This window comes from Dicentrarchus labrax, unplaced genomic scaffold, assembly GCF_905237075.1.
Source record: "Dicentrarchus labrax unplaced genomic scaffold, dlabrax2021, whole genome shotgun sequence".
Classification (NCBI taxonomy): domain Eukaryota; kingdom Metazoa; phylum Chordata; class Actinopteri; family Moronidae; genus Dicentrarchus; species Dicentrarchus labrax.
In genome coordinates this window covers 8,217,775-8,230,381 of record NW_026136712.1, presented here as the reverse complement: position 1 = coordinate 8,230,381, position 12,607 = coordinate 8,217,775, and the positions used below count along the sequence as shown (strand labels likewise).

Sequence of the window (12,607 nt, the reverse complement as noted above, 5' to 3'; positions counted from 1 at the left end):
AGAACACTACAGTGCTGGGCTCACCTCAAACTTGGAGATGAACTCCGCAAAGATGCCGAAGAAGGCCTCTGTTCTGGTGGACTTGCTGTCCTCTCCGAAGTAGGAGGCCACCTTGGAGAACTCCTCCATTGCTCGGGTCTGCAGGGACTCCAGTGACTGGATCGCAGGGTGGCTGTTCTCCAAAAAGCTCTGTAGGTGCAAAAGGTTGCACATTAAAGAGGCACACCAGAAAGGAAAACCGTTCCTACATGAAACTGCTCACAACAATGTCTGTGGATTATCTTGGAGTAACCCAGTCGTGGCTTCTGGAAGGGGCAACTCACACCAAAACAGATAAAAACCCCCAAAAATGCTTATTAAACACTTAAAACTGTTAGCGTACGCTCATGACGGAGGCGAAGTGGTCCTCAGAGGTGGGTTGGATCTTCATGCAGGCCGTCCTGATGTCCTGGATGGTGGTGTGAAGATCACTCAGCTCTGCAGTGATAGCCTTCTGGTTCACTGAACAAGGTACATGGAAATATGAGGAGATGAGTTCCCAAAACAGTAGCAGTTATTAAACACGCGTACGTGGTCAAAAGATTGTAAAACAGCAGCACGGAAATGTGCAAATCAGAGTATTAACAACCAGTAGTTTTACAGTATCAAATTAAAATATGCAAAACATTATCTTGGGTTATTTTAAAAAACGTACATTAGAAGAGCGATTTGAATAAACACAGCATAAATCTACTTTAAATGAGATGCTTTTAGTAAAGTCTGCCGGCCCTGCGGGGACATCCAGCACACCGTGTACATTTCACAGGATGGAGCGACTACATTCGGCAACTAAAGAATTTCCAGAAGGGAACGCGGAGTTAAAGAGCTGTGCTGCTGTAACATCACCGTACCCTTGGCTGCCAGAGGCACATTTGTAAGGTCTCTGGAAAAGTTGAGCAGCTCGGGGAAGTGTTGGCACAGAGACTTGGCCAGAATGTGAAGGAAGGTGGATTTCCCGTCTACTGTTTTGGTCGTGCTTAGCTGGAAGACAGAGGGATAGAGTGAATGATTAAAAAGCGAAAACTGAGACGAACGTAACGTGGATGAAGCGTAGGTGTCAAGGCAGTACCTCAGTTAGGAAGTTGATCTTAAAACTGGTTGTCTTGTTGCTCTTGGGCTGGCCATTGTTCAGGTAATTCCCCATTGCGAGTACAAACTGTGGGCAAACAAAAAGGCACTTAACAACCATGATTTACACTCATTAACTCACTCATTTTCGCCACTCTGGATATTTACCTCCAGGATTTTGGCCAGTTTCTTGCTGCTCTTCAGCTCCACTGACGCCTTGTAGATGTAATCGTATGCAACCTTCATCTCCTCCGTCCTCTCCTGCAGGGTCGTCTTGAAGTGGAGGCTCCGCAGACGGGTCTTATACTCAGGCACCATCAGCATCTGAAACGTTCAAACGACAAAACATCAATTCTACTCAAATCCTTCCATCTCACTTTTAAAAACCTTGCCTCCTGCCTTGGACTTTTTTTCTGTGGCTGTACCTGGAAGATGAACTGGTCGGGCTCGCTCAGTTTGGCCGGGTCCTGGTCAAACTGCTCGTACTGTTTGACCTCTTCGTCGTCCGGAGCGTAGAGCAGCAGCTGCTTGATGTGAGCGGGCTCCAGCCTGTCCGTGGTCATGTTCATCAAGACCTGACGCAGCTCGGCGGTGGAGAGCTTCAGATGGGCGATGAGGATGGCTGCAGAGAGGAGGAGGAGGAATTAAGTCTGTTATTTTCACATTGCAAAGAGGGTCGCTGTGTTCCCGACTGCAGATAAAAGCTTTCACCCCCCTCTGATGATGTGTAACTGTGTATTATTCATATTTCTGTGTTTCTGTGGTGTCACGAGTCCCAATATAAAGCGGGTAACAGTAAATTAAAAAAATATATAATATGGGTGTAATAGCAAAAAAAAAATTCCTTCTTTCACAATAAAGGTAACCCATCCACAGTATTAATAGTAATGGTGTTTCCATTTTGCAACAGTAAATGCATGTTTCAGTGTTGTGTTCTCAAAACCCTTTATATAATGTAATTAAACAAAATAATACCAGTAACCATGCAGAAACACATAAAATGAGACTTCCATGAATCTTTCAACTTATTTTACCTTCATTTCAAAATAAGAGCGCACTGTTATCATGATAACTTCATCCAGGATTAACAAATCAATCCTCAGGTTTTTTTCAAAGAACCAAATTAGCTGGATGAGAAGTACCAGGATTATTTTAGCCTGATAACAGCATGTTGGTCTGAATTAGTTAAGTCAGTTTAGAAAAATGGGGCCCTGCTATGACTAATATAAATATATCATACACAAAATGAAACAGAAATAAAATAGAAAATAACAATGTTAAAATTTACACCACAACCAAACAACAAACAACCTTCTTTTTCAACACAGCACATCACATCTTAAATTCAAACCTGCAGTCATTTACCGATTAACAAAACTAACAATATAATGAATATAATTCAGTTCTTTAGTCTGTTTACTGCTGGTTGCCATTCAGATCAGCTGTTTTTCATCCACATCACCCCTCTATAATGTATCAGCACTGCAGTGATGCCATGACCTTTGAGTGTGACACGAACACAAAACTGCTTAATGTTCGCACATTTTCCAGCTACAAACTGACATAAAATAGTCTCACTCTCAACGCATAAGAGACACCACTGTTCTCCCGACAGGCTGCACTACAGTCTGATGGAACCTCCCATTAGCGTGACAAAGCTGGACAACTGTTGTCCTTTCATTGAGATGGTGAGCAGATCTGACACTTCAGGGTTTGAACTTGTGTTAAGTGTTTTGCAAACCGCGTTTCTATGTTGTATTATTCTGGGTTCAGACTACACAATATTTTTGTCTGTTACAATGGTCGCTGTGTTTCCGATTAGGTGATTCTAGAGTCATATATTCTTGCCATGCAGTGTCTGAAATGGTCCGGTCTTCACCAGTACCAAAAAACTAATGAGTGGTTTATAGACTAAAGAGAACCAACCTTATGATCACACTCAATATGGCACACCGACGTTTAAGCAGAATCTGTTGTTTGATTGAGATCTACCGTCGCTTTCTAAAACGTTTCCTTTGATTTCTATTTTCCCTTTTATCGTGATTTTATTATGTTCTCTTGAAATGTGTGAAGGAAGCAAAGAGTGGGTAAACTGTCAAAACACGGTTTCTGTAGTACCAAAAAGATGCTAGTCTTAGCTAGCCTACGTCTGTTCTTTCAGGCTATTATAAGCCTGATATTGTGCACATTAGGAGTTTTGCCAATTAAAACTATGTTGTGAAAGTATGTTATTTCCCTGTAGTCTCACATACTAGAGCCTCGACCTGTCAGGTGTGTGTGCGACCTGCAGCCGTGTTTTTGTGGTACTCACAGGCGTTGTAGGCTTTCTTATGAGACAGAATCTCCACCACGTCTTTCTTTTTAAAGTTCTCTGGCAAGAAGGCTGGCTCTGGAGGAGAGACTGATAATTTCAACAAACAGTGTAAAGATGTGTTCTCCAGGCACCGGGGGTCAACACACAACACACACACACACACACACACACACACACACACAGACACACAGACACACAGACACACACATACACTGTGGCTACATGTGGCAGGTGGATGGGATAATAACACAGCTCTGGCATTTGGGTTGCTGATAAAAATAAATAAATAAAATAGTAAGGTGTGATTTTCCTCTGGCAGAGCTGTGTTATTAATGAGCAGGAGAAGAGTGGGGGGAGGGGGATGGTGCCTTATGGAGAATGGATTTGATGAACAGGTGAATGGAGCAGCTCCAAAACAGCTTATGGAGAACATCATAACTGCGAAGGTACAAACAGAACAGGAGAGGTCAAACACATGGATGAACTTTTACTATAAACTAGCCCTCTAATACGTAATTTAATGGAATATTATCACTCTATGACATTAAGCATGATGTAATATGCAGTATGATGAAGGCTGATCAAAAAGTATACAACTACTTACTGGATCTGCGTTGAGTACCAAAGTGCAGATCAAGGTCCAAGTACTTCACCATGTCAGTGAGCTTGTCATAGTCTGAATCCTCTCCGAGCTAAACATAGAGAAGGACATACACACTGTACTCTCCATAGACACAGCCAAGGCTTTGTAACCTAGAAGTAGCTGTCTAGAAAATTATTTTTATATACACAGATATTCGACTTTATCCACGTCTGACAAGGTTGTAAAGCGGGACCAAAGAGTCAAACATTGTAGTAGATGTGAGAGGATGAGATCCACCGTGTATTCTGTTTACAAAAACAAAGGTTTTTTTTGCTTCGACGCTGCAGTGACTCATCAGAGACACAACAGAGTAGATGAGTAGATCTTTCCAGGAATGTAGGAGGAGTGAGAACATTCACAGCCAAGGTGGGAAGATTTGCAAGTAAAGTTGTTGTTTACTGTATTTACTGTATGAGAGATACTCGATATTTTAGTCATGCGTGCTTTATCTAAAACTAATGTAATGGAGTAAAAGTTCGCCGCTCACCTGACCCCATATGGTTCCCTCGGAGTTCTCCACCTGCTCCCAGCGCAGCCTCTTCACGCTCATGTGGTTGGAGTCCGAGGAGTGGTGGCCTGGCTTGGGCAGCGGAGGCGGGTCGCAGGGTGGGGGCAGGGGTGGAGGTGGGGGCGGCGGTGCCTTAGAGATCAAGGAATGTTTTTTTTTTTTTTTTAATGATATTTTGATCAGTAAGTTCTTGCATAGTAAATAAACAGCAGCAAACAAATAAAGATTTCCCTAAGGGAGCTTTTTCAATTCAATCTCCAGTGTTTGAATCATCTCCCCGCATACATGCCAAAACCCCCTCAGGGGATACAAAGCACTAATGAGTACACTACAGACAACCAACCTTATGATCACACTCAATATGGCACACTGACGTTTAAGCAGAATCTGTTGTTTGATTGAGCTCTACCATCGTTTTCTAACACGTTTCCTTTGATTTCCATTTTCCCTTTTATCGTGATTTTATTATGTTCTCTTGAAATGTGTGAAGGAAGCAAAGAGTGGGTAAACTGTCAAAACACACAGTATGGTTTTTGTACTGTCAGTCTTGTGGCCCTCCATTTGCATTCACATACTGTGTGATGCCAAATATAGCAGCAGAGTTTTTAAGTATTAGCTTTCATGATGCCAATACTTGATTTTGTCTATGACACTTCTGTTGCTAAGCGCTCTTTGCTGTGGCACTGCTGCACTGGCTTATATCTATGCTATTTGTGTTGTGTATTCCAGGTAGAAAAAAAAGTGTTTATTTTACACCCCTCATCGTGTTTTAAAAACTACTGTGAATGCAGGCGTTACCTGTTGCGACTGGCGTTCCTGCCGTGGGGTTTCATAGGTCTTAGTGTGACTGGGGAGGGTGGAGTGAGAGGCCGGAGGCTGGGAGAGCAGCGTGGGGCCTTGGTTCGGACACTGGGACGGGCTGTGATCCTGCAGGGATGGCGGCAGCGAGCCCTGGTAGCTGTGTTGGTGGTGGAGCTGGTGGTGCCTCTGGAGTACGAGCTGGCTCGGTCTCAGCGGCTGAGGGGAGGGCTGCGGGGACGGCTGGTGGACGGGCTGGGGCTGGCTGAGCTGCCGGGGAAGGTAGCTGGGGCGGGACGGCTGGGAGGAGCGCAGGGTTGTGGAGACCATGGTGGTGTGGATGTGCGAGAGGCGGGTGGAGGTGGTCTGGAAGCGCTGGTGAGTTTTCTCTGCTTCTTCTCTAGTGGGGAGCACTTTGTGTAGAGGCGAGCGGCTGGACAGGAGGGTCCTCGGAGGGGGAGGGGGAGGAGGGATGATGGGGTGGTGGGGCTGGAAGGGCATCCGGCTGCGGGGGACGTGCTCAGGGGAGAAGCGGACTGGCGGCAGGGGGTCAGTGAATTGAACAGGAGGCGGTATAAGAGACTGGAAAGGCGGGGGAGGAGGGGGGCTCTGGGTGGGAGGCGGTGGGATGGGTTCAGATCCTGAAGAGTAGGAGGGAGAGGAGGCCTCGTCGCTGCTACTGTGATCCTCACTGCTGCCACTGCTGAGCTGCCGGGGCATGAAGCCCATGTCCTGGTCCTCCTGGAAACTCATCTGAAGGGAGGAGAGGAGCAGCGTCAGACCTGATAATCACCACCTCCACATAGTCTATATTATATATACTCTCTTTATAAGCTCGCTTATCAATCTGCATCTGGCATTTACCTACTTGTGGAGCAGAATAGCAGCCATAAAAAGCAACAAAATCAAACAACCTGCTGATTGTAAAACACATGCACTTCTACTAATTAGACGTTGACTCTACAATAGACTAAAAAGATCACTTTTAAAGTACGTGCAACCCAGTGAATTATGTAAATATGCTGCTTTCCCCATTTCCCAGACAACTAAACCACCCTTAAAAAGACGTAAGACAGCTACGTTTGTTTGATGGTTTAACGTCAGCCAGCACCTCATTATAACATTAGATTTCTACTAATAGGCAGATAAAATTAGACTCTACTGAGTATCATGTTTACTTACAGGCACCCCTCTTCTTCTGAAACCATGACAACCACCTTGATATATCTGTTCATGTGACACAAGTGTTCATTGTAGCGTACATTAGAGCTGCTCTAATGTAAACATGCAACACTACAACAATTACTTTAGTCAAATGTGAATTTGCTTATTATTATTATATACTTGATAATAAGCAAATGCACAACAGTAAGGCTGCCTGTAAATGTTGCTACATGGAATATTTTAGCTTTATAAAAGGAGTAAAACAGTTACTATGAGACATTAGAATAATTACCATGAACAAACAATAGCTTACAGTTCAGTGAAGACATTGTTCTTTGGCTCAAACAATATTTAGGATTTTTAAAGTTTATGGCAGTGAAGGTACAAAATACAAGTATGACTGGAGATAGAGCCTGCCATTCATTTTATTCAAAATCTCAACTGTTTACAGCTATTGTACTAGGGTGTCACAATTAATTTTAACATTTTTTTTTTTACATTTTAAATGTAACTTGAAAATAGAAATAATTATCGTCCACATTATTCTAGCCTCATGATACCTTCCATGACTGATGGAAGAAACCTCTGGTTATTCCTTTCACTGAACCTGCGAGAGTTAGCAGTCTTCCCTATTCGCAAACTGTTGTGGGAACACAGTCTGTTACCCCTTGATCGGGATAATGTGATGATACCTCTTCTTTCTACTACAGAGGGATGAGAGGACAACGTAAAGATGTGGCCTCTGTAACGTTCAGTAGAATATTTAGCTACGGTTTGATTCCTTTGCTACCAATGTTGTAGAGATGAAAAATCTAAAAAGCTATAGGAGAGACACAACATGACTAAAATCATCCTCTCTTGTTTAAGCTACAAATTCAGTTAGTTTGATTATTGGCACGTGCAACTTGTCCTTGTTGGTTACAGCTATCCAAAGCCACTTCTTCAGGTTGGCAGTAAGAAGCAGAAGTATAATCACATTATCCTGTGTAAAGTTTGTTGTGTTCCCACATTATTCATTTCACAAGAAAAGCTCCAAGACTGCTAACTCTTACAGTCGCCAGTTCAGTGACAGGAATGACCGAAGTTGCCCCCATAATTCACAGTATGATGGAGCAAGGAATAACAAGATATTAAAATGTTACACTCTACAATAACATTATACTCATTATACTATACACTAGTTCCTAACACAAGTTCTAAATATAAAAACAAAGCATGTACTCTCTGTATATGCATATAGTTGATGATGCAGTAGAACGGAGGCGGGTCTTCCTCACCTCCTCATAGTCGTTCTCCCCGGGTACGAAGTCATCCACCAGAGTCACCCGGTGGCCCAGCTGCTCGCTCAGAGCGTCCAGGAACTTGTCTGTGTCCCGGCTGCGAGGCGGGCGGGAAAATGTGAACAGCTTCTTGCGGCGGGTCAGCGTGTTGGGGCCACCATCCGAGTGCTGAGGGGAGGCGGGGGGGCTTTCCAGGCTGACGTAGGGGTTGGAGTCCACACTGCTCTGGTGGTGGATCTCATACACAGGAGTGGGGAGAGGCTCTTTCCAGGAGAGGGTCAGGCCAGATTTACGATTACCTGTAAAGAAGGAAAATTGGCTGCCGTCAGCGTGTGTTTGATGCTCACGCTGCAGATGTTTACATTTGTTTCAAATACTATGCTACTTGTTCCCTCAAGAGATTATGTGTGACATTCGTGGTCATGTTGTAGCCTTTCTTCTGAGAGGTTACCATGGAAACACAAGGATAAACTGCAGGCTTATATGCAGGTATATACTGCAGAATTTGAATGAGTTTTAACTTAAACACATTCAAAAATCGGTGGTTCTCATGTCATGTTCACTTCAGATTGGTACAAACAATTTGTTTAAACATCCAAACTGATGGTATGAATGTTAAATCAAGCATAAACACAAGGCTGCTGATTTAAGTATTTAAAGTAAAGCAACATGGACTTAATTCCTTTGAATGTTGCTAATATATGTTGCATTTTTTGTCAGTGGGTGTAATGCAATGTTTGCACCTGTAACACTTTTCCCAATTTAGCAGCTTGTATTTACAGCAAATCTAATGTGACATGAACATGTCATCAATCGTGTGCCATCCAGGCCCAAAGTTATACACTGTCATTCCTGCCAAAAATCACATCTCACTAATTCACTCTGCAAATGCATCAAGCCTAAACGGCACACGGTTGTGAACCACTGATGAAAGCATGTGCACATTGTTTGTGTGCATGTAATTGAGTGTTTGGGCCTATATGTCAGCCCCAGAGTACCTGTGAGAGGCGGGAGTGTGAGGGGGGAGAGAGAGCGCCCGTAGGCCTCAGTCTGTCCCGGGCCCTCGGGCTCTGCTGAGGAGCCACACTGCAGTGGCGACACACTCTTCCCTGCGTACACGTTCTCCAGCTCCGTGTACACACCTGTCATCTACGGGTGGAGGGCATGATCAGCTGGTTAGCACACAACACATTGGCTTTGAAGGTCTGCCGCTTTAAAGAAATCTGAAGACGGCAGGGTAACAGCAGCCACAAATCCAATTTGATACCATTTGTTGAATTGCAGTAATTACAAGCAGACCTTCAAATAATGTCAGCCCAGGGCACACATAACATAACCTGCAGTCATTGTGCCAGTTGCTGAGCAGCTAGGCGGCGAAAAGCTGCAGTTATACCTACATGATTGAGGTCAGGGGATTCGGGGAAGGAGGTCCCATCTCCTGACTGCCTCTCCTCCTGGCTCCCAGATTCATCCACATGAATTCCTAAAGCACAATAAAGCATGAACAGTGACACATGGAAGTAAGCCTCCTCCTTCTATCCAACCCCCAGCCAGGAGAGGAGAGAGGATGGAGCAGAGCAGAAGAGCGTGGAGGAGCAAAAGGCAAAAGCTTGGCTCCTGGAGCAGGAGTTAGCAATGGCGATGGAAAACAGGGGAAACCACGAATGAAAAAAAACTGACATCTCAAACGACCTCAGCTGGAAATAAACACTGTATGTGTTTCCAAACTGATAGTTTGGGGACGTAATCGAAAGCAAAGACAGCTGAGATATGGAGTTCATGTATGAACTGGTGATGGCATTTTTTATCTTATGTAAGCTTGAAGTATCCACAAAGGATTTGCTGAGAACACGACTTTGTCTAACAATTACACACATTCCCGCCTGGGAGCTGACCAGTGCAAATACAGCCTTATTACTGAGCTCTGAGCAGTTCAACTGGAGCGACTGGGGGTTACATGCCTTGCTCAAGGGAATATTAATAGTACAGTAACTGCTGACGGAAGCTCATTTACTGTCTCTACCTCTTTCCAGGATTATTGCTTCTTTTTGGGTCCAACCTAAAAAGAAGCAACAATACTGAATACTAGTTATTAATGAGGGGATTTAAAAGAATATATACATTCTCCTTCATAAAAAAAACAAAAAACAAAAATAACACTCCCTTTACAGTTGTTAAACCTTTGAAATTGATATCAGAAACCTGTTAGCAAATAATAGTTTATTTACACATCCAGCAGTTTAAGCAACATTTGCATTTAGTTGTGTTTCTGTCTGATTAAGTGCAGCATGTCCTCTACCTGAGGAAAATATCTGGCTCTTTAGCTGCTACATGCTCCACTATGTTCACCACTATATGTGTCTATCTGCTGTGCGGTGTTGAGAAGGTAGTGTGCTAAAAACGACACATATTCAGAGCTGTGAGAGTGATCCAAAATACAGCTAAACAATGAGCTGGAACTATAAACTATAAACTTCAGTAAAGCAAAGGGGAGCTGCAGCTTTGAGTGATAACTCCCTGCAGTTTCATTGCTAGGAGTAACAATGGAAAAATAATCTATATTCAATGGCAAATATTTTTAGCCAACCTGTGGCACTGCTAGTGGGACAGCAACGTCCCATCTGTTGGTTGAAATATCTTAGAAACTATTGGATAAATGGCCATGAAAATTAATAATCCTATAATGCCAAAGGATGAGCCCTAATGACTTTGGTGATCCCTTGACTCTACTAGTAGCGCCAGTGAAATATATTGACAACTGTTGGTACACACATTTATGGTCTCCAAAGGAGGAACTGTAATAACTTTGATCCCCGGACTTTTCATCTAGCGCCACCATCAGGTCAAAATTTAGCACGCAGATGTTAGCATTTAGCTTGGAGCACTGCTGTGCCTAAGCTCGGCCTCAGAGTGTGGCAGTAGACTCTTTTTACGTTAGGTTGGGCTACACATCTGTGATTGGTTGAAGACTGGGATCAAGTGTTATTCAAGACAGACTCCTGTAATAGTCAGCAATGTTTGAAGCTCAGCAGTAATAGTCAGAGAGGTTTTGAGAGACACAGATAATAAACGTTTGTGAATTTACTTTTTCTGATGTCCCAGCGCAAGAAGTCTCTGTTCAGTTGAGAATGTCTTAAATTCCCATTTGGATGAGAAGTTTTTGATCCAGAATGGAGCTGGAAAGCCATTAAAACCTCGGTATAAACCCAACCCAACCCACTCCGTGGAGATTACAGTGATTTTGTGCTACAGGGCGGTAAAACCTTCTTGCTGTTGTTATGTGCAGCGTACCCATTCCCAGGTGAGTCCCAATGATGCAGTCATCAGAGCTCCTCTCTCGGACGCAGCCGCGGTACGAAGTCCCTGTCACGCGCATGGAGCTGCTCCGCCGGTGGTGCTCGGGACCTACATCAGGCTCCAACACCGCTGCAAAACACACACACATTCAGCATTGCGCTGTTGTTATTCACAAGCTAATGATGCACAGCTGCTTCTTTGTGGCTTATGAATTATTTAAAAAAAGCAGGTGGTTAATAATAAAAGCTTGATTTTTGATTTGATTTCAATTTTTTTTGTTTGTTTTTATTTGTCCTTATTCTTAATGATCAAGATCACAATAGAAATCTAACCTGCTAATGAGGAACTCATCAGTAGGATTCTGCTGTTGTTGTTGTTTTTTTCAAATCAAAATCAACTGACTATCTGCTGATACTGCATGTGTATTCTCCCGAATGCAGATCATTTCCATGTTGTGTTTTTTGGCTCACCACTGCTCTTGAAACCCAGGAAGCGTGAGAGCTTGCTCTGGCAGCGCTCCTGTTCGTCGTAGGTCAGTAGCTGGTGGATGAACTGCCAGATCAGCTGTTTGGCCGGAGTGTCCAACACCGGAAACACGTCCACTATCAGAGTGTCCACATTCCTGTGAACACACACACACACAATGTATCCATGCACATACAAGTCATCTTTATATAACCAACGCCTGTTTACTGCTGGATAATTGATTTAGCTGTGATTTATATTCTGTGCTGTAATGAATCATATATCTGAGAATGAGATACAGGATGAAAAAAGATTATGTAAAGGTGGGAGGATAACAGGGATGTCAGTTGTGGTAGGATTTATGCCTTTGGGTGTTTATACTGTATGCACATACTGTAGAATTCACTTGGTATTTTTCTTATAATCCTGCAGCATCACATTTTTGCATCATCTGCAGTGCTAATAATCCATCCATCTCTTTCTCTCAAGTCAACCCTGCATCCCTGAAGAAATGTTATCAGTGCCAACTGGGAGGAATAAATGTCCTGCTTAGCTATGTGCATTTGTTTCTTCACTGCTTTTCACCATCCATCATTCATTCTCTCCATCTCTCTCTTTCGCCTGCATTAAGAACACCCTTAGCAACCTGATATATTGAGTATGGTAAAAGCCCAGCTTCCTGGTAACAGCTAATTTTACAGTCAATGTAAGCTCGCTAGTAATAGAGTCCTACCCCAAAGATAGTTTCACAAATGCTAAAAACTGACCTTAAAGCTAAATTGTTTGTCCTTATGCTTCCATTTATAGACCATCTGTCCCTCCATCCCACTGACCTGTGCTGGAAGAAGGTCTCCAGGGCCTTGCAGACTGTGTATCTCTCCTGGATGGTCAACAGGTGCTCTAGCTGCTGGCTGAAGGTCCGCCCATGGACTCTGATGCTCGGCGGAAGAATCTCTGCCACCCACTGCAGAGAGCTAAGGGCCGGAGACCTGAACAGTGGAAGTATCGTTTCTCTTTTGTTCTGCATCTTT

At 43.5% G+C, this 12,607-nt stretch overlaps 1 protein-coding gene across 11 annotated transcripts in view; it reads right to left on the bottom strand.

Moving 5' to 3' along the window:
- Window positions 1–12,607, bottom strand: part of grid2ipb (glutamate receptor, ionotropic, delta 2 (Grid2) interacting protein, b) — a 38,143-nt gene that overhangs the window by 3,260 nt on the left and 22,276 nt on the right. For 4 of the 11 annotated variants that reach the window (XM_051416890.1, XM_051416892.1, XM_051416891.1 and 1 more), the window contains 17 exons: window positions 12,410–12,565; window positions 11,582–11,733; window positions 11,106–11,240; window positions 9,212–9,297; window positions 8,813–8,963; window positions 7,812–8,113; window positions 6,553–6,597; window positions 5,371–6,123; window positions 4,552–4,704; window positions 4,026–4,113; window positions 3,419–3,859; window positions 1,533–1,729; window positions 1,276–1,431; window positions 1,109–1,195; window positions 891–1,020; window positions 383–501; window positions 25–189 (listed from right to left, as the gene is read on the bottom strand). In XM_051416890.1, the coding sequence (XP_051272850.1) occupies window positions 25–189; window positions 383–501; window positions 891–1,020; window positions 1,109–1,195; window positions 1,276–1,431; window positions 1,533–1,729; window positions 3,419–3,859; window positions 4,026–4,113; window positions 4,552–4,704; window positions 5,371–6,123; window positions 6,553–6,597; window positions 7,812–8,113; window positions 8,813–8,963; window positions 9,212–9,297; window positions 11,106–11,240; window positions 11,582–11,733; window positions 12,410–12,565 (3,316 nt within the window). The remainder of the gene's footprint in view (window positions 1–24; window positions 190–382; window positions 502–890; window positions 1,021–1,108; window positions 1,196–1,275; window positions 1,432–1,532; window positions 1,730–3,418; window positions 3,860–4,025; window positions 4,114–4,551; window positions 4,705–5,370; window positions 6,124–6,552; window positions 6,598–7,811; window positions 8,114–8,812; window positions 8,964–9,211; window positions 9,298–11,105; window positions 11,241–11,581; window positions 11,734–12,409; window positions 12,566–12,607) is intronic. The other 7 variants (XM_051416897.1, XM_051416899.1, XM_051416901.1 and 4 more) reach the window with 5 other exon arrangements.